This window comes from Dichotomopilus funicola (assembly GCF_033296635.1).
Source record: "Dichotomopilus funicola strain CBS 141.50 unplaced genomic scaffold C8A04scaffold_69, whole genome shotgun sequence".
In the NCBI taxonomy this organism is placed as follows: domain Eukaryota; kingdom Fungi; phylum Ascomycota; class Sordariomycetes; order Sordariales; family Chaetomiaceae; genus Dichotomopilus; species Dichotomopilus funicola.
Window position 1 is genome coordinate 55,468 of NW_026944090.1, and position 20,365 is coordinate 75,832.

General features: G+C 56.9%; 6 protein-coding genes and 1 non-coding gene across 7 annotated transcripts; 3 read left to right on the top strand and 4 right to left on the bottom strand.

The window, feature by feature from the left end:
* Positions 1-455: 455 nt before the first annotated feature.
* Positions 456-5,477, bottom strand: C8A04DRAFT_39570 (uncharacterized protein; the record flags this gene model as incomplete). Its single annotated transcript, XM_062784637.1, has 11 exons — positions 456-472; positions 564-2,508; positions 3,611-4,031; positions 4,104-4,335; positions 4,392-4,461; positions 4,523-4,608; positions 4,662-4,704; positions 4,769-4,913; positions 4,981-5,030; positions 5,093-5,170; positions 5,259-5,477. The coding sequence occupies 11 exons, from the start codon at positions 5,475-5,477 to the stop codon at positions 456-458; spliced, it is 3,306 nt and encodes a 1,101-aa protein (XP_062634207.1).
* A 1,009-nt stretch (positions 5,478-6,486) lies between these two features.
* On the top strand, positions 6,487-7,708 carry C8A04DRAFT_39572 (CTLH/CRA C-terminal to lish motif domain-containing protein; the record flags this gene model as incomplete). Its single annotated transcript, XM_062784638.1, has 3 exons — positions 6,487-6,605; positions 6,834-7,029; positions 7,253-7,708. 3 exons carry the CDS (start codon positions 6,487-6,489, stop codon positions 7,706-7,708), a joined length of 771 nt encoding a protein of 256 aa, XP_062634208.1.
* Positions 7,709-8,228: 520 nt separating this feature from the next.
* On the bottom strand, positions 8,229-9,059 carry C8A04DRAFT_39573 (ETC complex I subunit conserved region-domain-containing protein; the record flags this gene model as incomplete). Its single annotated transcript, XM_062784639.1, has 3 exons — positions 8,229-8,538; positions 8,646-8,756; positions 8,851-9,059. 3 exons carry the CDS (start codon positions 9,057-9,059, stop codon positions 8,229-8,231), a joined length of 630 nt encoding a protein of 209 aa, XP_062634209.1.
* Positions 9,060-9,487: 428 nt separating this feature from the next.
* C8A04DRAFT_31611 (mitochondrial F1-F0 ATP synthase subunit F of fungi-domain-containing protein) lies at positions 9,488-10,224 on the top strand (the record flags this gene model as incomplete). The annotated part of the gene is made up of 5 exons (XM_062781809.1): positions 9,488-9,535; positions 9,593-9,607; positions 9,841-9,991; positions 10,076-10,141; positions 10,199-10,224. The coding sequence occupies 5 exons, from the start codon at positions 9,488-9,490 to the stop codon at positions 10,222-10,224; spliced, it is 306 nt and encodes a 101-aa protein (XP_062634210.1).
* Positions 10,225-11,680: 1,456 nt separating this feature from the next.
* C8A04DRAFT_14578 (uncharacterized protein) lies at positions 11,681-16,089 on the top strand (the record flags this gene model as incomplete). The annotated part of the gene is made up of 5 exons (XM_062778155.1): positions 11,681-11,743; positions 11,936-12,437; positions 12,497-12,750; positions 12,805-15,865; positions 15,962-16,089. 5 exons carry the CDS (start codon positions 11,681-11,683, stop codon positions 16,087-16,089), a joined length of 4,008 nt encoding a protein of 1,335 aa, XP_062634211.1.
* Positions 16,090-17,625: 1,536 nt separating this feature from the next.
* On the bottom strand, positions 17,626-19,329 carry C8A04DRAFT_14572 (pyridoxal phosphate-dependent transferase; the record flags this gene model as incomplete). Its single annotated transcript, XM_062778152.1, has 2 exons — positions 17,626-18,654; positions 18,763-19,329. 2 exons carry the CDS (start codon positions 19,327-19,329, stop codon positions 17,626-17,628), a joined length of 1,596 nt encoding a protein of 531 aa, XP_062634212.1.
* Positions 19,330-19,813: 484 nt separating this feature from the next.
* Positions 19,814-19,906, bottom strand: C8A04DRAFT_t121. Its single transcript has one exon. It is a non-coding gene; the product is annotated as a tRNA-Ala (tRNA).
* Between the last annotated feature and the right edge of the window lie 459 nt (positions 19,907-20,365).

Sequence of the window (20,365 nt, forward strand, 5' to 3'; positions counted from 1 at the left end):
GTAATACAAATGCAGTTTCGACGATATCTCCAAACAGCCATCCAATGTTGCCTCTTCTGTGATCTTAAATCCGTCACAGGGACCACCATAGCAATTACACTAAAATAGGTGCCTGACTACCTGGGTTGTGAACGAGATTTTTCACAATCCGCAGAACCAGGCGTGATCTTGCCGTTCTTTTTATTATGTGAGACAGGGACATGGCGAGATACGTGGACATGACAACAACAACAAAATCCCAAGATCTCTATATTTTCTCCGACTCCGACGCCGGGTATGCGCTGTAAAGACGATGTACAGAAAAGAACACACCAAATGGACCTTTTAACCGGGCCATCGCTTTCTCGCAAAAAAGCCACTTCAGATCATACATGAAAGATAAATACAAAAATAAAAAGTAAGAAACCAAAAATGGAAAGTTAATTTGAGGGATTAGATGGCTAGGAACTGCCGATTTAGTAGCTCATTAGATCTGCAATGGGTATAAGCGGTTAGCATTGCACGTCAACGTTCTCCTCGGCATCCCACATGGTGGGGAAAAAACAAAGGGAAAAAAGACTCACCTCGCCCAAACAGCCCCCGCTTTGCCCAGTCCATCGCCATCAACACCCTCGTCCGGAAGCTGACGCTCTGCGCAAAGTAGATGCTCCGCCACGCATACACGGCCCATAGACCGCCCGCCATCCCCCAACCTTTGCCTAGATCAAACACGGCCGAGTTGCCGATGTACGCTAGGCTGCCCAAGTGCTTGTACTCGAACGCCTTGTACACGGCCGCGTCGAGGTCCCCCTCAACGATCTCGTTCGCCTGCAGGCCTGGCGTGGCCCGCGCCAGCTTGTTGAACTTGTGTGCGAGGTACTGTCCCTGCTGGTGCGCGCGTTGGGCGGTAGCCGGCAGGCTGGTCAACTTGCTGTCGATTTGCTTGAGCAGCTCACGCAGCTCGCCAAACTCGAGCGTGCCCGACTGGTCGCGGTCGTACTCGGCGAACAGCTTATCAAGGCGCTTGAGGTGGCCGACGGCTTGCGGGAAGCGCTTCTTGACCTGCTCGGCCACATTGCGCCAGTCGGAGAAGTGCAGCTGCAGATTCTCCGGGTCCTTGCCGTGCTTCCAGGCCAGGGAACGGAGGAAAGTCACGATGTGGTCCGCGACGTTGTTCTGCACGGTCGCGCAGTCACCGATGGCATATACGTCGCCGAGGGGTGTGCCGTTGACACGCAGGTGCGTGTCGGTCTCCAGGGCATGACGGTTGGTCTGCGCACTGCCGAGCTTATGTGCGACCGTCTTACAGAACTCGTTCTGGGACACGCCCGTGGACCACAGGCAGAAACCCATCGGGAGCTCCTTGGTGACTACGTTCCCCTTCCCGTCCTTCTGGGTGAACACGATAGACTCCGGCCGGACCTCGCTCACGCGGGAGTTGGTCAGCACCTCGACCTGGTCGCGCGCGAAGCGGTCCTCGGCGTACTTGGACAGCGTCTCGTCGTACGTGTTGAGGATGTGGTCACGGCTCTGGATGAGGTGCACCGAGATCTCGTTGCGCAGGAGCCGCGGGAAGAGGTGGATCAGATCCTCGTTGAGCAGGTCGAATAGTTCGGCCGCGAACTCGACGCCCGTCGGCCCGCCGCCGCTGACCACGAACGATAGTAGCCGCTTACGCTCCTCATCTACCGTGGTCGGCAGGCAGGCCAGCTCCAGGTTGTGGATAACCTTGTTGCGGATCTCCCGTGCGTCGTTGATGTCCTTGAGGAAATGGCAGTGCTCCAGCCCCTTGACACCATGCGGGTTCGTGACGGAGCCGACTGCCATCACCAGCTTGTCGTACGGCACGTAGAACCTCTGCTCGACCCCGTTGGCATCCCTTTGCGCCACCTCGACCAACCGCGCCGAGAAATCGACCTCCTCGGCGCGTGCGAGCAGGAAGTGGCCGCCGACGTTGTGTATGATCCGCCGGATCGGCTCCACTAAGGACCGCAGCCCGAGCGTGCCCACCGTCGCCGACGGCAGCATCGGCGTGAACAAGAAGTAATTCGTCGGCGAGATGACCGTGACGTGGTAGTTCTCCGGCGCCAGCTCCTTCAGTAGCGCTACCCCTCCCCACCCCCCGCCGAGGACCACGAGCCGGGGCTTGTTCTTTTGCCGGCGCATCTCTTCGGTGTCGTCATCGTCGATGTACGACTCGAGGATCGGGAGGTTCTTGGGGCCGCCACGCCGCGGGCTGATCGCTAGCGCCGCAATATCGACGTCCATCTGGCTCGAGTGCAGGTGGTACGTCGAGGCATCGTATAGGAAGAAACCAACCACTCCCAGTCCCAGTACGACCACGGTGCTCCCGAACACAGCGGCAGCGCGGTACCCAAAGTTGAGGAGCCTCGACTTTCGTTGTGGGAGCGGCTTGCCGGACAGGTGGCGCGCGAGAACTAACGGCGCGGGGAAAAGCGGCTTTGGCTGAGTTGCAGTCGTTGCCCTAGCCGTTGCTGTAGTCGCATTTGCGGTTGTCGCCGCTACACCCTTTTCTCGCGTCGCCGATCCGGTCCTACTCCGCGCCCTCGTAAATAACGACTGGCTCTGTGTTCTCGTCCATTGGTGCCGTGGTGTCAAGTGCGCACTCCGAGGACCCAGACGACCCGCTTGTTGGGCGACTCGGGCTCCTAACATCGTGATGCCCTAGTTTTGGTGTTTAGTTCTGTGACGTCAACAACCACAACCAACAAGAAAAAACCAATGCGGGGCAGAGCGAGTGGGAATGGTTGTAAAAAAGAGAGAGAATAAAAACAACAAGAACCCGGACGGGCTTCTTGGTAATATGGGCGCAACAAAGGGCGCAAAGAGGGGTTCTCTGCGAGGAAACGAGTGCGTAAATGCAAATCTCAAATCGGAAGACGGCGCCGACAAGACCACAGCAGCTGAGTTCTCCCAACGGTGGGGGATCGGCACTTTACCACCTAACGACGTCAGTAGCAGCCAAGCTGATTTCTTGGGATTTGACAGGAATTGGTGGCCCTGAATCAGCACTGTTGGAGACGGTATTGAAAGGGTGCTCGCACTGTAGCAATCAGCTTTATTTCGGTCATGGAAATGTCGAACACAGACAGTGCCTACACTGTATTTCGCAAGAGAAGCGTGCGTTGGGAACTCGGAAGAGGTTGCCGCGAGGCCGCCTTTCCAGGGGTTCCAGATTTCATTTGTTCCACCCACTTCTTGAACTTCTAAAGGCCCGACTCGGAAGCCGATGGGGCCGACATAGCCACGTCCAGGTACTTATGAGCGAGCATCGTACCGACGCGAAGACGCGAGAGCGGCGCCGTGTGAAGAAGTTTTTAAAATCCCGCGAAAAAGTGGCAGCATGCAGACGGTAAGTCGGGTTTTACCCCGACTTGACGCGAGATAAGCCAAACGCAGGAAGCAGAGATCCCATCCAAAATGTTCGGATGTTCAGATTGTGATGCCCAGATGCCCGGTGGAAATACAAACGCCAGGCTATGCAATCCTGATGCACCTCTCTTTCCTCACTCTATCCCCTGTTATCCCACCTACGTTCCATCAGCATCTAACACCTGAAGTACTTCTTCTCGACCCAGCGTTCCTCAATATCATGCACCACATGCCCAACGACGACCGCCAACTCCGGAAACACCTTGGTGAGCCGGTGCAGACCCATCCTACCTGCGCTGTACGTGACTAGCACAATGCGTTCGGCCTTCACGCCGTGGTCGACCAGCACCTGCACGGCCATCAGTGCCGAGCCGCCGCTGCTCATCTGCGCATCTAGGAGCAGCACTGCCTCGTGCTGGTGAATGTCGGGCGGCAGCACCAGATAGTGCAGCTCCGGCTCGCCCGTCCGCACGTTGCTTTGCACTAGCATCCGGCCGGTCTTGCAGTCCGTAATGCACCGGTGTAGCCCGGCTTCCAGGGCAGCCCCGCCGCGAAGCACGATAACGGCAGATACCTCGCCCTTGGGACGCAGCCCGGCGTAGGTGAGCCCTTGCGGGGTGGCGATGGAGGAGGGTGTGAAGGGGATGTTGTTGAGTGCTCTGACGACTGTTAGTGTTTGGATTGAGAAGAACAACAAGGGGGGGGTAGAGTAGAATGCATGGGCAACTGACTGCTCTATGAGAAGCGCACTGAGGCGGTCAAAGTAAAAGATAAAGTCCTCGCTCGGCGTATCGATGTTGTGGATGATGGTGTTCATGGCCTGCATTTGCGGCGTCTGGTTCAACACCGTTACTTTCTCCGAAAGCGGCTCCGACTGTGCTCCGATTTCTAGGCGGGTCAGGGCCGCGCGGTGGTGTGTCGACTTTTCGAGCAGCTTTTGCTGGATGAACTGAACCACCATCGCTACTAGGGTCAGAACTGATTCGACTTGACTGCTAGGCTTGCGCTGTTCTACTCACACATGGCAACATGATTCTCGACGCCACGTGGGACGATGATGTCGGCCACTTTCCGTTGGGGATCGACAAACTACATCCGATGTTGACATTCAGTACGATGCCCACGGGTGGTAGGAAGAATGCACACTCACCTTCTCAAAGTTTGGCTTCACAAAGGCAAACCACTGCTTGATGATGCCTTCAATATCTCGCCCACGGTCCCGCTGGTCACGCAGTACTGTCAATCCTATTAGCAACGCCTGGAAGAGGGGGGCGTGTTTCTGAACATACTCCTTCTTGAAAGACAGGTGTCTGCGTCGGCTTCACAGAAGATCTTGAACCCGAGTCAGCCGAGGAAACATTCTTGTAACACCTGGGACAGCCAAAACAGAAATCACCTTCATGTCCATGAGCGCAAGCACCCTGGGATCATATAGTGCAAAGATGCCCTCCAGGATCAAAACATGGGGCGAGTAAATGGATGTGGTCTTGTCTACTCGGGCATGCTTCTCGAACGAGTACACCGGGATCTCGGCCCGTTTGCTACAGCGGGCATCATCATCAGCGATGGCTCCGGGGCGAGGAAGGTTTTGGCACGAGCCCAACTTACCCAGCCTTGAGGTCCCGCAGGCGGTCTACTAAGGCGTCGAAATCGATCGCCTGCCATGATGATGAGCCGAGTGCATGGGAATGCGACATGTGTGCAAGTGGCATCGGCTTACATCGGGCGCATCAAAGTCGTACTCATTCCGGAACGCCTTCCGGGAAGATTCCGGGTCCAGGCTCTTATAGAATGAGTCCTACGGGCAGCCAGAAACACCATGAGCAAACCATGAGCAAACCGCGTCTCACGTTCCCTTCTCTATCCGGACCGCCCGAACCACTCACGATAGACAAAATAACCACCCAAGGCAGGTTCAGCTTCTTTACAATGGCATGCGACAGCGTCGACTTGCCGGACCCGGAGCTCCCCGCGATGCCAATGATGCTGACGTCGGCCCATGGCGGCGCGTAGTGTGCCCTCGTGGCTATCGTGCTGTCCGTCTCGGGAACCGCCGCCGCGCCCTGGAGGACGGCTGTGAGTTCGGCGGCCGTGGACGACGGCATGATCGGATGGCGGTGTGATGGGCGTGTTTCGTTTGGTAGTTATCTGGTGGACCTTGTTGATAGGGGTACTGGTGAAAGGTAGTTCCTACCTCCGGGATACCTTGTTACTTTTGTGTACCTTTAAAAGAGGCGTTTGTTACCAAAGATAGCGAATACCGCCTTTGAAAAGTGCAACTCTTGTGGTGTTGAAAGGGGAATCAGGTAGGCTACCAGATTGCCTTTTGAATCCACGCTTAAGGCGAGGCGAGTATCCCGTTTGGGTCACCAGGAAGGAGGCCGATAGGTTGGCACGTTGGGTCAAGCCTCGTCAAAGCTAAAAACAGGAGGAAGACAACCGAGACAAGATCTTCGATTCCTCCTGTTTTTGGGTTAAAATCCCAGTTGAGTGAGACCTGTTGCGGGGCATATTGAGGCTCAAGGGCTGGCCACCTAGCCTGAGCCGGCAAAGGCCGTTACCAGCTGCCTCTCATCGCCGGACCGTCTGAGATAACTAAAGTGGAGTGCATCAATGTGGAGCGACTGAAGCGCAGTGGCTCCACACAAGCAGGAGCTCGGACGCAAATTCTCGGCCAAAGAGCTGCAGGAGGCAGGCAACTTCCATCTCTGCTTCCCGTTTTCCTCCACTTCCGCCTCAAGAACCCTCCCCTGCTCGTTGAATTTTTTTCCTACCTTCTTCCCTCCTGCTTTCCTTCCTGCATCCCTTCCCGAAACGTCACTCCCCGTGCTTACCTGACCTCAGGGCGAGGCACCGTGACACGCCAAATGTGAGACGCAGGTCGTGGGGAGAGCAGGCAAATGTTCACCGGGAGCGCAAAGCCCGAACTTTGCACACTTTGACGTTGATTTGACATTTTTGCGTGCTGCGAACCTTAGCAGCTCTGCGGGCTCGTTGACCGAATGGTATGCGCCCCTCCCCATATATGAACTTGGACACTCACCCATCCGTTCCCCCCTTCCATCCCTTTTGATCTCTCCCATTATTGCGAATATCATCGCCGGAACCGCCAACATGGATTCGAGCTCGGATTCGGATGCTGACTCGTCCTCGCAGAACTCCTCAACGTCGACGGCGACGCCACAGCAGCATGCCTTCGAGAAACGGGCCGACGGCGTGAAAGCGCCGAAGAGGTACGCGCGCTGTTTAACGTTCCTCTGTCGTTTGTTGTCTATTTTTCCCTCTCCACCACGGCGCGGGCAAAATGATGATTGCATATCAATGGGAATCTCTCTGAAAATTCCATGTGGAGGATCTCTGCACTAATCTCGTAATACCCTGATCGCCGCCCGCGCTCGTGCCTGTTCGCAATGCTTTCATTTTGCCACGTCCTTCCACACGATGCTGATTTTAGGCCCTAGTGATATCAATGCGCTTATCCTCGATTATTTGACGATGGAGGGCTATCCCAAGGCGGCTGCCAAGTTCTGCAAGGAGGCGAACCTCCAGCCGCAGCAGTCGGACTCGTCCATCCAGCGTCGCCAAGACATCCAGTATGCCATCCACAGCGGCAACATCCATACAGCCATTTCGGCGTTGAATGATCTGGATCCTGAGGTTCGTGCGAGTTTGTGTTTTCTCTCCCCCGTTACTGCCTCTTCGTTGCTATGATTAGAACACGAGTTTCAACATGCACCACGCATAGGCTCCGGCCCAAGATGAGACACAACCACTTTGTTTATGAGCAACCTCCACCCCCCTCCGTTGTCATTTTGCTTGTTACCCTGCTACTGGTACTGGGTTCGCAGCTGTTACATGGCACCGGCTAACCCAGCATCAGATACTTGATACGGACCCCAAGTTGCACTTCTCGCTCCTCCGGCTCCAGCTTGTCGAGCTCATTCGGGAGTGCAATGACACCGACGTGACCCGGGCCATTGATTTTGCCACGGACAATCTGGCTCCACGGGCGGCAGCCAACAAGGACTTCTTGAACGATCTCGAGCAGACCATGGCGCTGATCATCTTCCCGCACGACAACCTCCAACCGGAGCTAGCCAGGCTGCTGAGCTCGGACCTGCGCCGGACCACGGCGATCAAGGTTAACGAGGCCATCTTAATGCGGGAGAACCGGCGCCGCGAGGCTGCTATTCGGCAGCTGGTGCGCATGCGGACATGGGCTGAGACGTCGGGCCGGTCCCAGAAGAAGGATGTCCCCGAAACGCTAGAGCTCGGACTGAATACGGATGGTAATGAGTACGGGGAGACTAGCGCTGAGCCTATGATTATGACATGAAGGAACGGCTTGGGTTTTACGGAAAGCTTGAAAGCTCCGGTTTGGTAGAGGCGTTTGGGTTCAAGTTGGAGTATACGGCGCGTCCGTCGGTATCATTAGTCCTGCTTATCTTTAGATGTCACTCGGCTCATACGAGCCTGGACATGGTTTTTTCTTCTCCCTTTTTTCGGGGCTGGTGGGATTGGACTGGGTATACCATATCGTGTATTAGGACGGCGTTTTGTCCCAGTTGCATGGTTCGGCCTTGTTCTGATGGTGCCTGGGGTAGATAGCTCGGCTTGCCGTTGCCCAATTCCATGCCTGCTTGTTACACCTCCCATGACACGATGCTCTCGTCTCTCACTGTTCATGAAGGAATTTGAGGGAGTAAGTTAAAAAGGTTCGGTGCAGTCTATGAACCTAACCACCCTGTAAAGCCCGTTCTTTGCCTGCTTATGCCTATGTACATCCTGTCCAACCCCTACCTCGCCCCGTCCCTTTCAGCCCTCGTCTCCTCCCCCCCACGTCATCCATCCACTGTTTACTTCGTCCGGATATGCTTCAACTTCTTGGACGAGTACAAAAAGTTGTTGGCGTACGCCTTAGGAGCGAATTTGCGCTCATTCGGCTCCTGCACAAAGTACTCGTACCCTTGCTTCTCGGCGAATGCGATGGCGTCTTCCTTGGTCTTGAAGTGGATGTGCGTGCCCTGCACGAAGTCGGCCGATGACTGCCACCCCATCAGGGGGTTCTCCCACCGATGGCCCTTGCCGAGCACGTCCCAGTCTAGTCGCCAGCGAGTCCCGATTTGTGTGCCGGATTGGGTGGCGGGTTTGGCGGGTTTGTAGATACTGCCAGCGGAAAGGGGTTAGTTGGTCTTGCTTGCTGCTTGAGGATGCTTTGGTCCTACTACAGCTTGATATGGGTGGATGAGGAAAAATGAATTAGGGGTGCGTACCGAACGGTTCTCGCTTGAAGCTCGATGGGCGCACCCGAGAGGAGACCGGCGGGCGTCGGGAGACCCTCCTCACTGCCGTCTTGCACGTGCTTCGGGACGGGAGTAAAAGTGCTGGACAGAGGGTGGGAGATAAAAGTCAGATATCATCGAGTTGGTTACTTGTCGTCCAGCGTCTGTTTCAAAATCCCCGAGCTTGGGAGCATACCTGGTGGCCATGTCGATGGGGACATTGTAGTCGGGCGCATTCCTTGGGAGTGTGGCCAACGGAGACGACTCCTTCTTCTGCTGCTCTGTCTTGGCCGGGACGGCTGTCGAGCTCTCATAACGGCGTGTGGCGGGGAGGATGGTGGTGCGGGCATGCGAGGCACTGCGCATCAGGCGCGCGGCCGAGGCGGTCGTTCGTAATGAGGCCATTTTGTTGTCGTCCGTCGGCCGCCGTGGATGAAGAGGGCTGTCGGGTCTGACGACTTGGCAGATCTGTGGTTCGCGAGTTTCGGGAGCTGTCCCACTGGCTTCGAATGCTACAGCTTGCTTGGGGTGAGGCGATTCGATCAATTCCCCCAATTGCGGGTTGCGGCCAACGCCCCACCCCGCACACCATGATTGGCTAGTCGGAAACAACCGCGCAACAACATCTTGCCGGGAGTGCGGTTTTCCTGCTCCACCTTGTGTGTGGTGAAGAGCCCGTCTTTAACAGCTCAATCGCAACCTCGCACGAACGACCCCGATCCAATTGAGCCGCACCTGCGCATCGACCACCCGAAGACTCGTCGCCGAAGTCTTCGCATTTTTCACCGAATTGTCGAGTTTTCTGCCAGCGCGCGCGACGCATTTCTGCCAATATGAGCTTCGTCACTCGCCGGGCGCTTTCGACGCTCATCCCGCCCAAGGTAAGCCGCTGCGAGCTCGGTAGGGGCTATGTATGGCTTGCTAACCCTCGGAACTAGGTCGCTTCACCGAAGGTATGTTTTAACGATCGACTTATCTTCACACACCCTGTCATGACCACGGCCTACTCGGGTATTTGGACTTGTTTTGGGGGGAAAGGGGGGCGAAAGAGGGCAGACCACTGCCATGGACCACTAGACTCGAGCGGGAAGGATGGGGAGAGGGCAGAAGGAGATGGCGCATGAAGATTAAAGAGGAGGATAAAACAGGAGAGAGGAAAGGACGGCCTGGCTGACTGAATACGCAGGCCATTGGCGCTGCCCCCGACGCTGTCCGCATGCAGCGTGTCGTTAGCTTCTACGAGAAGCTCCCCCGCGGCGCCGCCCCCGAGGTCAAGCCCACGGGCATTCTCGGCAAATACCAGGCGAAGCACTTTGGCAAGAACGCCTCCGGAAAGCGTGAGTAGTGGAAGCCCGTCCCGGGACTCACCAGCACCGAGTCCATATGTGGAGGGGATCGTCGAAACTGACTTGGGTTACTAGCCGTCGTCCACGCCATCGTCTTTCTCCTAATTGTCGGTTATGCGCAGAACTACTACTTCCATCTCCGTAAGTGTGACTGTGGCAAGTTGATACCCAGCGAGAGACGGCTAACAATCATGACAGGCCACCACAAGAACAACGCCCACTAAGTGGGGAGCTCAGCGGCGCTTCTGACTTGGCAATGATCCAGGCGTGTACATAAACTGTTTCCCATTAGAAGGGGTGCTTAGCACGCACTGCAACAAAGTTCTTTTTGTTTTCTCCGTTGGCGGTATTGTGTGCCTGTGAGTGGCTGCGGAACCTGGCGAAAAGGTTCTCCCAACGCTATACCTTGAATCCGTGAACCATGATCCGACCAGGCAATTTTATGGACCCTCCTGATAAACTTGAAGCACCGCAAGAAACCTATCCACCGTGTACTGTAACTAGGTAAGGATGACCCTATCTCTTGTGAGGACGCCGACAAAACAAATACACTAGAAACGGATAAGGGGAAGATACTAGGGTCAGCTCGGCATGTTCGGTGGAATGCCCAACCTTCCAGGTTGCTGTTGCTTTTGCCTATGATTGTTTCCGGGAACATATTCCGTCAAAGTGGGATGTCTGTCTTACCCTGTCAATTGAGTGCAAAAGCCATCACCAGGTTTCAAACCACTTGAAACCGACTCGAGTCCACTAAGAATCGCGTCTCCCAGGTTGGTTGCGAGTGGTTGCATGACTTAGGAGGACGATCGTCTCTTGTAAAGCCTGCGAGTGGGCTGCTTTCAACACTAACCCCGATACGGTAGCCCTGCCAGCTCTGGGTTTTGCCAAGTCCGGTCTTCGACTCCCACCCACTTTCCGCTTTCCACAGGCAAGGCATTGCAGGCCAGCGAGTCGTCGTTGAGTTCAGTCCAGTCCAGTCAGCCGGCGAAAAGAGAATCAGCCAGCCGCATCGCCGCACTCGAGGAACCTCACTCCCACAACCCCCTTCCGCGCGACCCCCCTCGTCGACTTCTCGAGCGCCGTACCTCCCCTCCTACAACGCCCGTCCCTTTTACCTTCCCACAATAGTTATTCCAACCACGGCCGCGACACGGAGGGTTTTAAGACCTTGATCCCAACATCGCAACACAAAGAGTTAGGGAAAAAAGAACAAGGTGAGTTCTTCCGCATTCTGCGTTCCACAGCGCACCTTCACACCCTACGAGCTCCCCACATTTCGCGAAGTTGCACAGCCAAGTCCCAAAGTCCACTTTCCAGTGCAGTGCTTTGCGCCAGCCATTGGTACACTGTGTCCATGGGAAAGGAAGCACCCGGCGAACCGCAACACCCGGCCTCGTAACAATATTGGCTGTTCTTTGCTTTATTGCTTGTGCTTCCCTGTTTGCACCGCCCGAGTTTCTTTTAGCTAACCAAATCAACCACCTACGCCCACCGGCTTTTAGTTAGGACAATTACTACCGAGTAGTTATCCCCCATTAATTCTTCGATCAAACCGCAAACGGGCAAACCCGAGAAACCGGAAAACTGAAACTCCAAGAATTCGACCGACACCGCAGCTAACTCGGACGCGCATTCGACCTATTCTCGCCGCTTGATCGCCAGCGACCCGACAACCGTAGGATGGCAACTGAGTCACCCAAACAGCGATCCGATGAAGCTACTCTGACTTCTCCCGCCGAGCTCGTGAGCCCCCCTTGCATTCGCTTTCGCCTTCGCCTTAACCCCTCCTTCCATATTTTTCCTCTCGCTTGATCCTCGCTGCTGGCCCTCTCCCCAACCTCGGCGATGTTCTACCAGATTCCATTGTTGCCGGTGCTGCGGCTGCTTTTGCTGTCCTTGACGATCGATCGCTGACTCTAGGGCTTACTGCAGCAGACGATCAACATCAATACCGATTCGCAAGATGTCGACCTCAACCAACCGCAGGTAAACAGCGATATCCCCGCATCCGCCGTGGACGAGTTTGAGAACAAGCACATTTCCGATATTGTGGACGATCTGGTGAACTCGACAGAAGTCAGCATTAGTGGAGGATCCGACAACGAGGCGACCAGATCCGATGCTTCTAAGGGCAAGGGCGACGGCAAAGGCCACGGCCGCGTGTCGTCATCGACCAAGAAGCCGACATCCTTCAAGTCGATCAATGTCAACAAGACCTTTCTAACGTCCAAGGCGCCGACGCCGGGCGCCCCACCACGCGTAGCCGAGAAGACGGCCGCTACGACGACCACGATGGCCTCAGCCGCTCCTGGGGCCGCGACGTCGTCCCGGCCCAGGCTAGTTGCCAAGACCGGCAGCGGCTTGGTTTCTAAGGGATCGGGAGCACAAGGGGGAAAGCCGGCGCCAGACGCGAGTGCGGTCTGGAACAAGAATCGACGTGAGAATCTAAAGTTCCTCACACACGCTTTCTTTTTCTCGAGTACTAACATGAGACAGCGGTGCCTCCTCCGGAACCGAAAAAGTATACCGACGAAGAGTTAAAGAAGTATGGCATTCATATGGCTACCAGGCTACAGTCGGACGCCACCAAGGGCCAATCGAACTGGGCGGACATCGATGACGACGACGAGGATTGGGACCCCGACACCATTACGTGGAAGGACGGCACCAAGGTCGCTATTGCGCTGCCGGAAGAGCCCCCGGCCCCGACACCACCACCACCAGAGCCACTGGTAGCCCAGCCTGTCCCGGTGAAAGAGAACATTGCGCCGGCGTCGCCGGCATTGATCCCGGCACTGGCAGAGAAGACAAAAGGCCCCGGCCCCACGACAGCGGCAGCAAGCAACTCGCCGTCTATCAAACCGGGTGTGCTTGGGTCTGGAAAGGGGCTCGTACTGAAAGGCGCAGTCGAGAAGCCGACACTCGTTGCAAAGCCTCCCCCCCCGCCCACACCGGCCAAGTCGCCATGGGCTACGCTCCCGAAGATCGACAAGGTGTCCCCGATTGTGGCAGAGGCATCACCACACGGCCCAGGAGGACCACCGCGATCAGGACCTCCGAGAGATGGGCCGATGTACCCTCCACACGGCCAGCCGCCGACGAAGGAAATTGCGGCGGACGATTTCAGCCGCGCGCCCTGGCGGGACAGTGGTGCTAGTGGTGTGAACGCCAACCGGGAGCTGTTCAACTCGCAATCCGGCCGGTACGAGCCGGTGCACGACCGCCGCGGTCCGATGCGCCAGGAGCAGCAGTACGGACGACAGCCGGCGCTTATGCAGCGGCTCCTTCATGAGCAGCAGCAGGGACATGGTCATATGGAGTATGCAGGGGGCAGTGGCGGTGGTGGTTACCAGGCAGGCAGGAACAACGAGCAGCAGAACCAGCAGCAGCAAGGGCCGTATGGACGGAGACGTGGATCTTCCAATGTTAGTGGCGGAAGCGGTGGCTGGCAACGACCTTTGCACCCGTCCGAGTTCCCCAACGCCCGCCGCCCATCGATGGCTGGGGCCAGCGACGTCCCAGGATCGCCAAGCAGCTTCGCGCCGTCTGTGCTCCAAGGAGGCCCGCAACCACAGCAAGGCTGGCCACCCGGTGTTTCGCCTGGTCCCACGCATGCGACACCGTATCAGGGAGGTCCTGGTAGCGCTGATGGCCGCGGCATGCCACCACCAGCACAGTCACAGCCTATCCAGCCGTCGCCATCCGCGGCCCCGGCCGTTCCCGTCACCGAAGATGATTATGAGTTGCAGAAGAGGCTGATGCGGGAGCGTCGGGAGCTTGCGATGCGGCGTCGCCAAGAGGAGGAGGCTAAGGAGGAAGCAGCACGCAAGGAACGGATCCGCTTGAAGCTGGAGGCACTTGGCCCTGCTCCGGAGTCGAACAAGGCCAAGAAGGCCGCAGCCAAGGACCAACCGCCGGTGCCCGCCGAGATCCAGTCTCGTGTCTCTGCCACGTCCGAGAAAGCCGGGCTAGAGCCAGCTGAGTCGGCGGATGGGGAGAGTGAGGTTCCGCGGGTGGTTATCCCCCAGCCCGCGGCAAAGCAACTTGTTCACTCGCCAAACGGGCCAGCAGCACAACAACAACAGCAGCCACAACAGGGAGATTCATCACCCGACAGCGGCGTCGAACCGCGCTTGCCGTCTCAAGGGGGCGCCAGCAATGCCGGACCTGCGCACGTTTGGGGCTCTGCGCCGAGACAAACCGAGCGCGCGCCCGCGGTCTGGGGCCCTCAGCCGTCTTCGACTAAGAATGTCTGGGCCGCTCCGAGCACCAACCGAGGGCTTGGGAACGGGACATTTGCGGCGGACCTTGGCACGCCACCGTCGATTCCAGCTGGGCCAGGCCCTATCGCACCGCCAAGCCGAGCCCGCGCTGGTGCTCCCCAATCGCAACAACCACCGATTGGACCGCCGAGACAACCGCAGGTTGTCCGGGGAACAGCCACGAGCGACCGAGAGCGTGAGCGTGAAGTAAGCAGCAATGACTACGCGGCTGCGGTCCAAGCCGACGACGAGAAGTTCATTCAGGCGCTCAACAGCCACCAAGGCGAGTGGGAGCGTCGCCTACAAGCGGATGGCCGATCGACGGCGGCTGCGACAGATTCGCAGCCAACGATCAAGGAGACGTGGCGGCCGACCAAGCTGGACGAGACGGGCGCGCGCATGGGGGGTGCTCCCAAGCAGACGGTTCATGTCGGACAGGAGAAGACGCCATCGCCGGTACCCACAGCTTCTGCTTCTGTCTCTGCTCCGGGCTCTGCTCCTGTTTCCGAGTATGGCCAGCTGGGACAAGGCTCTTCAGTCGCTCCTGTCGCCCCAATGATAGGGGCGAGGACGGCTTCGACGCAAGGACGCGGCGGATCTCGCTTCTTCCCGGCTCGCGACGCTCGTCAAGAAACACGCGATATCCGCTTGGAGCCCAGCCAGTCTGACGCGCTTCCTCGTCACATTTCGCCCTCTCCACCGCCCCCCGATACAGACGGGCACCCGGCTTTCGACGGCGACGCATCTCATCCGCACGTCTCGCTACCACGGCCATACCCGGTTGTCCGACTGCCGCCCTCCGCCAACACCAGTGAGAGGGGCAGCGCGCCAGGCACGCATGCGCGCGGCATTGAGGAACCCAGCAAGGCGCCGACGGGACCGGCCAACCGGCAAGGCCCGAGTTTTGCCTGGGCCTCGCAGCCGGCGTACAAGGACGCCGAAAAAAATGCCCCACGCTCACCGACATCCAACGTTAACAACACCAAGCCGGACAATAATGGGTGGCAGGCCAGGATCGACAACCTACTGGGAGGACGGAAAGTGCACGCCTCCTCAGCACGGTCCGCGACAACGGATATTCGGCTCGAAAAGCAGCTGCCCACAACGCAGCAACCTACTCAGCAACAACAGCAAGCACAACCGCAGCAACAGCAGAAGCAGCGGCAAAATGAGCCAGCACGGACGGAGCGCACAGCAGCAGAGGTAGAAGCCGATAAGTCGGTCACCACCAAGGGGATGGCGGAAGAGTGCTTTGAAGAACAGGAAATGGGGTCTCTTCCGCCGATCCGCTTTCCCAAGACGGTTCCCGAGATGGCCTGGCAGCCGAGCCCGGCGCCCAAACCGCTCAGCAAGAAGCTCTGGCCTGTGGTGGTCAGCGCGGACCCGCTTACCTTCCCGGCCGACGTTTCGGGTGCCGGCAATGTGTGGCGCGTGTTCTTACCCGGCGGAGAGGGCAAGACCATCACTGTACCGTTTGGCCGTACACGGAGTAACCCGCGCCGGGGCGGACCGCGTGGTGGTGGTGGTGGACGTCACAGCTCATCGGGACAGCCAGGTCGCGGGAAGGGACGCGATGGTGCGTCTTCGTATGCTGCGGAGCAACGTGCTGCTGCAGCTGGAGTGGGAGCTGGAAGTGGGACTGGAGCTGGCGCTGGTGCGGGTGGAAGCGGTGAAAACCCTGCTGGGCCTGGGTCGTCAGGATCGAACAATACCAGTACCAACAACAGCAACAACCACAGTAGCTCGCATGGTCGGGGGCACCGGGGTGGTGGATATCGGGGGCGCGATAATTGGTCGCGAAACGGCCCAGCCCAGGTGCAGACTTGATGCGGTGTCCTTACCGTACCTTACCTACAGATCACATCCACAAATGAACTTGAACGACGACCGACTACAACCTGTTCCCGAGACCGAGACGTCTTAAGGATACTATGGCTCAACTCATATCAACCAACAAACCGCTCGATATTTTTAGCGTGCACGACTCTAGCGATTTCGAACTGTTGTCGTGCATGCGTCTTTTTCGTTACTCGTTTCGGATTTTCTTTTCTTTTTTTCTTTTTTTTTTCACTTTTTCTCAACTTTGTTGGCATGGTTTCTTTGCGGGATGCCACGACCGCGGCTGCGGCTGCTGCGGTATTACCAACGAGCAGTGGCCGAGACGTGGGGATACTCTTACCCGCCTGCTCTACTCATTGGGTGTCCTAATTGTGCAGCCCAGCACAACACGGCGCAACATTGCGCAGTGCGGCATATCTTACTCGGGAGCATTCGACTCGGAACCCACTTTTCGGGGACGACTTCAAACGCGCAAAGCAGGCGCGAATGATGGGCGGGCTACATATCACGGGCAGCACGATACGGGCACAAGTCGGGCATGATGAACGCCAGGCACAGAGAGAAGCAACCACTTGCATCGTTCAAGTGGGGATTCCAGCAGTAATGGTCAATGGTGCGGACGAATGGGAACCAACCCGCTATTTGTGGGAAGGGAGAGCTCTCGTGGGAAGGCAGAAATTTTCGCCGAGTGTGACTAGATTGTCTTTGAGACAACACATTGGACTGAGGCGGACTCGACTCTTCGGAACTGCCCGAGCACACATATGCAACGCAACGGGAGACTTACCTAGGAACGGAACGGAATGATGGAGCGATCGGGCGGCCAAAGTCGTTGTTATTCTGTCCAGCGTATCTTGCCTTGCCGCTGCTGCTGGCGCTGTGGGCTGGCTGGCTGGCTGATGCTAATGCACAGTGAGCACAGCATGAATCCGTAATATTGCGGTACGAAATGCGGAATGCGGAACGTGGAACGGAATGATGTTGGCCGCTGCAGGCTGCTGGGCTCAACTTGACTTGACTGTGAAGGGAGTGAGTGCTACATGAGGAGGGGTCAGAACTAGTCAGAGTAGGGGAATTGATCAAGCGTTATTATCAAGCAATGTGTCGGTCTGTAACTTGTCAGTGTTCAGACTGTTAGTGCTCAAGCTGTTGGTGTTTAAGCTATGGTACTCTGTTGAGCTTTTTGCTAAGAGGGGTAGTCGAGCGAACATACATTATTTTGGCCTGCGCTAACAGGAGGTACATACAAATGAGATTTCTCGGCTTCTAAAGCAGGTGCGGCCGACGGGTTCGCACCCTTCCATCTGCATATCTGTGGCTATGGCTAACTATGGTCAAGACAAATGTTTAAGCTGCCGGTGTTCAATGGCTAATTAATAGCCCGTCAACCGGGCGGTCAGTGCTTTGCTGTTACACAACCTCGTTCCCGCATAGGTACTCAGTAAGTCACAATAACCAAACTAGTCAGTCGGCAAAAGAGGTCTGCCTGATAAATCGGCGTGATTTATCACAATATAGCGCCCCCTATTTAAACTCCTGAGTATCCCCCTTACTCGCATTTATATCCACAACACCATCATCCTCCCCCCTCAGCATCTTCCGCACCACCCGCCCCAGCCGCGCAACACCCTCCACAATCTCATCCTCGTCCGCCCACGCAAAACTCAACCGCACGTTCCGCGGGAACTGCGCGGCCGCCTCGTCCCCCGCCACCTCGAAGATCTTGCCCGGCGCTACGATGAGGTTCTCTTCGGTCTTAGCGCGTTCTGCGACGGCTGATGCGTCGAGATTGGGGTGGTCTGGTAGGGTTAGCCAGAGGAAGTACCCGCCGTATATCTCTTTTGTTTCTTCCTCCAAATTGCTACTGCTATCATTCTTGGGGACAGTAGGAATCGTCCCCGCGCCACCAACCCCATTCCTCTTCCACACGCTCAACCCCAACGGGCCCAACACCTCACGTATCTCACCCCGCATAAGATCAAACCGCCTGCGCAGCGCAGGCCGCACAACAGTGTCAACATGCGCTTCGAGCTCGCCCGTCCGCAGCATCTGCCAGACCACGGCGGCTGCGAACTGACTGGCTGCGCCCCCGCTGCGGTTGGTGCCTGTTGTTGCGAAGCCTGTTGCGAAGGCGGCGCTGCCGTGGATCCAGCCTGTGCGGATGCCCGGGCCGACGAGTTTGGAGAAGGAGGCGTTGGAGATGGCGTGGGAGAAGTGTTTGGGTTTAAAAGCGTCGCTGGGAGTAGAATTGGGGGGGTCGTGGAGTGAGGGGCCGAGGGCGTTGTCGATTTGGGAGAGGAGGGGGAGTAAAGGTGGGAGGGAGGTAGTTTGGGGGGATGTAGAGGTAGACGGAGAATCGGTGACGGGCCACTGCAGGAGATCGTAGACGTCGTCGCTGATGATGAGTGCGTCATGGTGGCGGGCGAGGCGCACGAGCTGCTCGCGGCGTGCGAGGGAGAGTGTCTTGCCTGAGGGGTTGGCGCATGTTGCGACGAGGTAGATGACGTGCCGGTAGAGCTTGCGGTCGGGGCCGGGGTTTTTTGAGGGGTGGTTCTAGGTGTGTTAGTGTATGGGTAATTAAATCATGGGAAGTAAGTATGAAAGGAGCAAAAGATAAAAAGGGAAAAGGAGAGAGAGAGACAGAAAGAGAGAGAGGAATACCTCCCAGGGCTCCTCCTCACAAGCCCGTATCTTCTCCCCCAACACATCCACATCAACCCCCTCCGCGTCCTCCGGCACCGCCCGCAGCCGCCCGCGGAACCCGCAGTCCTCAAAGATCGGACACGCCATAAAATAGCACGGCGCCACCACCCACACCGCGCGCGTGTACCCGGGGTCCGTAAACGACTGCAGCACGCACGCCAGCGCCTGGCTCGCCCCGCCCGTGATGGTGATTTCGTCTGCTGTTACTTGACCATTTTCGTTTACAGACTCGATACCATCAGCGACAATGGGACGGTTTGGGTCTGTATCCGGGTACGAAAACGGGCCATACACACCATTCAGCCAGCGGGCGACTTCCTCCCGCAGCGGCTGGTACCCCGGGTCGATGCCGTACTGCAGCACGGGCACGGAGCGCTCCGGGTCGGCGAGCATGTAGTTTGCTGCGGATTGGAGTCCGGCGGCCGGGAGTAAGGCGGGGGCCGGCCAGCCGCGGAGGAGGTTGATCAGTTTTTTTTGTTGAGGGGGCTCATTTTGATCTTGGGGGTTGTTTGTACTGGGCGTCATCGTGGGTGATGACGGTGATGTCGTGCTTTTGTAGTGGGGTTGTACAGGTTTGATGAGATGGTGGGAATTCTGCAAGATGAGACCGGATTCGGCAGATAAAGTATCGTCCGGTTTTCAGAGCGTTCCGTCAAGTCATCTGGTACAGTGTTATTTGCCCCTAATTGACTATAAACAAGGTCGTGAAAGAGTAGTATGACCGAGGTTGTAGGCTTGGAGCCGCCTACTAATGGAGGGGAATTGGAGTAGAGTGGGGTTCGTCGGTACTATTTGTATGTACGCCTTTCGCAAGACTTGGCGATAATCTCTCTATATGGGGAAAAATAAGAACAATCAAGAAAGTAAGAAAGAAATGGTAAATGAAGAAGTGAATAAGTAGGAAGAAGAGACACAGAAAACAAAAAGCTCACCACTGAGCGTTATCCCCATCCGGAAGGATAACGGTCAGTGGATACAAAAAGCCCCCTCCAAAAAGGGTCTTTTACTTCGCTGGTCCCGGGAATCGAACCCGGGACCACTTCGATTTACGACGGTAGTGGCGGGACCAGCGCGCCTCCCAATACCGCTGCGCCAAACCGGTGTTTGGTGCTAATTGGGAGGAGTTGGTGACTAGGTGAGAGCTGAACGGGGTTATATAGGGGTGTGGGAGGGAAGGTGCGTGGACTTCGGCGTCTGGCGCTGGTTCCTTGCCTAAGGCTGGGTGCTCTCTAACTCGTCGCGGTCCACAAACGCCGACACGGGGAAATGAATTGTTAGAGCTTGATTGTAACAGTCGCACCGTCGACGATGTCCGATTCAGGAGATGGAGGACATGGTGATCCATTGACGGGTCTTCGCAAGGCCCTCGAAAGTAGTCGGCAAAGGGCAGCATCTTGATTCATCCCATCCAAAACGACAACTCTGCATTCATCCTCTACTTGCCACGGTCCCGACTCCATCATCCGCACCAGCTGCCCGACAGCGGTCTAGCTCAGATACAACCCCCTGCGCCGAGTCATCCGGAACAGAATTGGCTTAATCCTGAGAATCTATCACATTC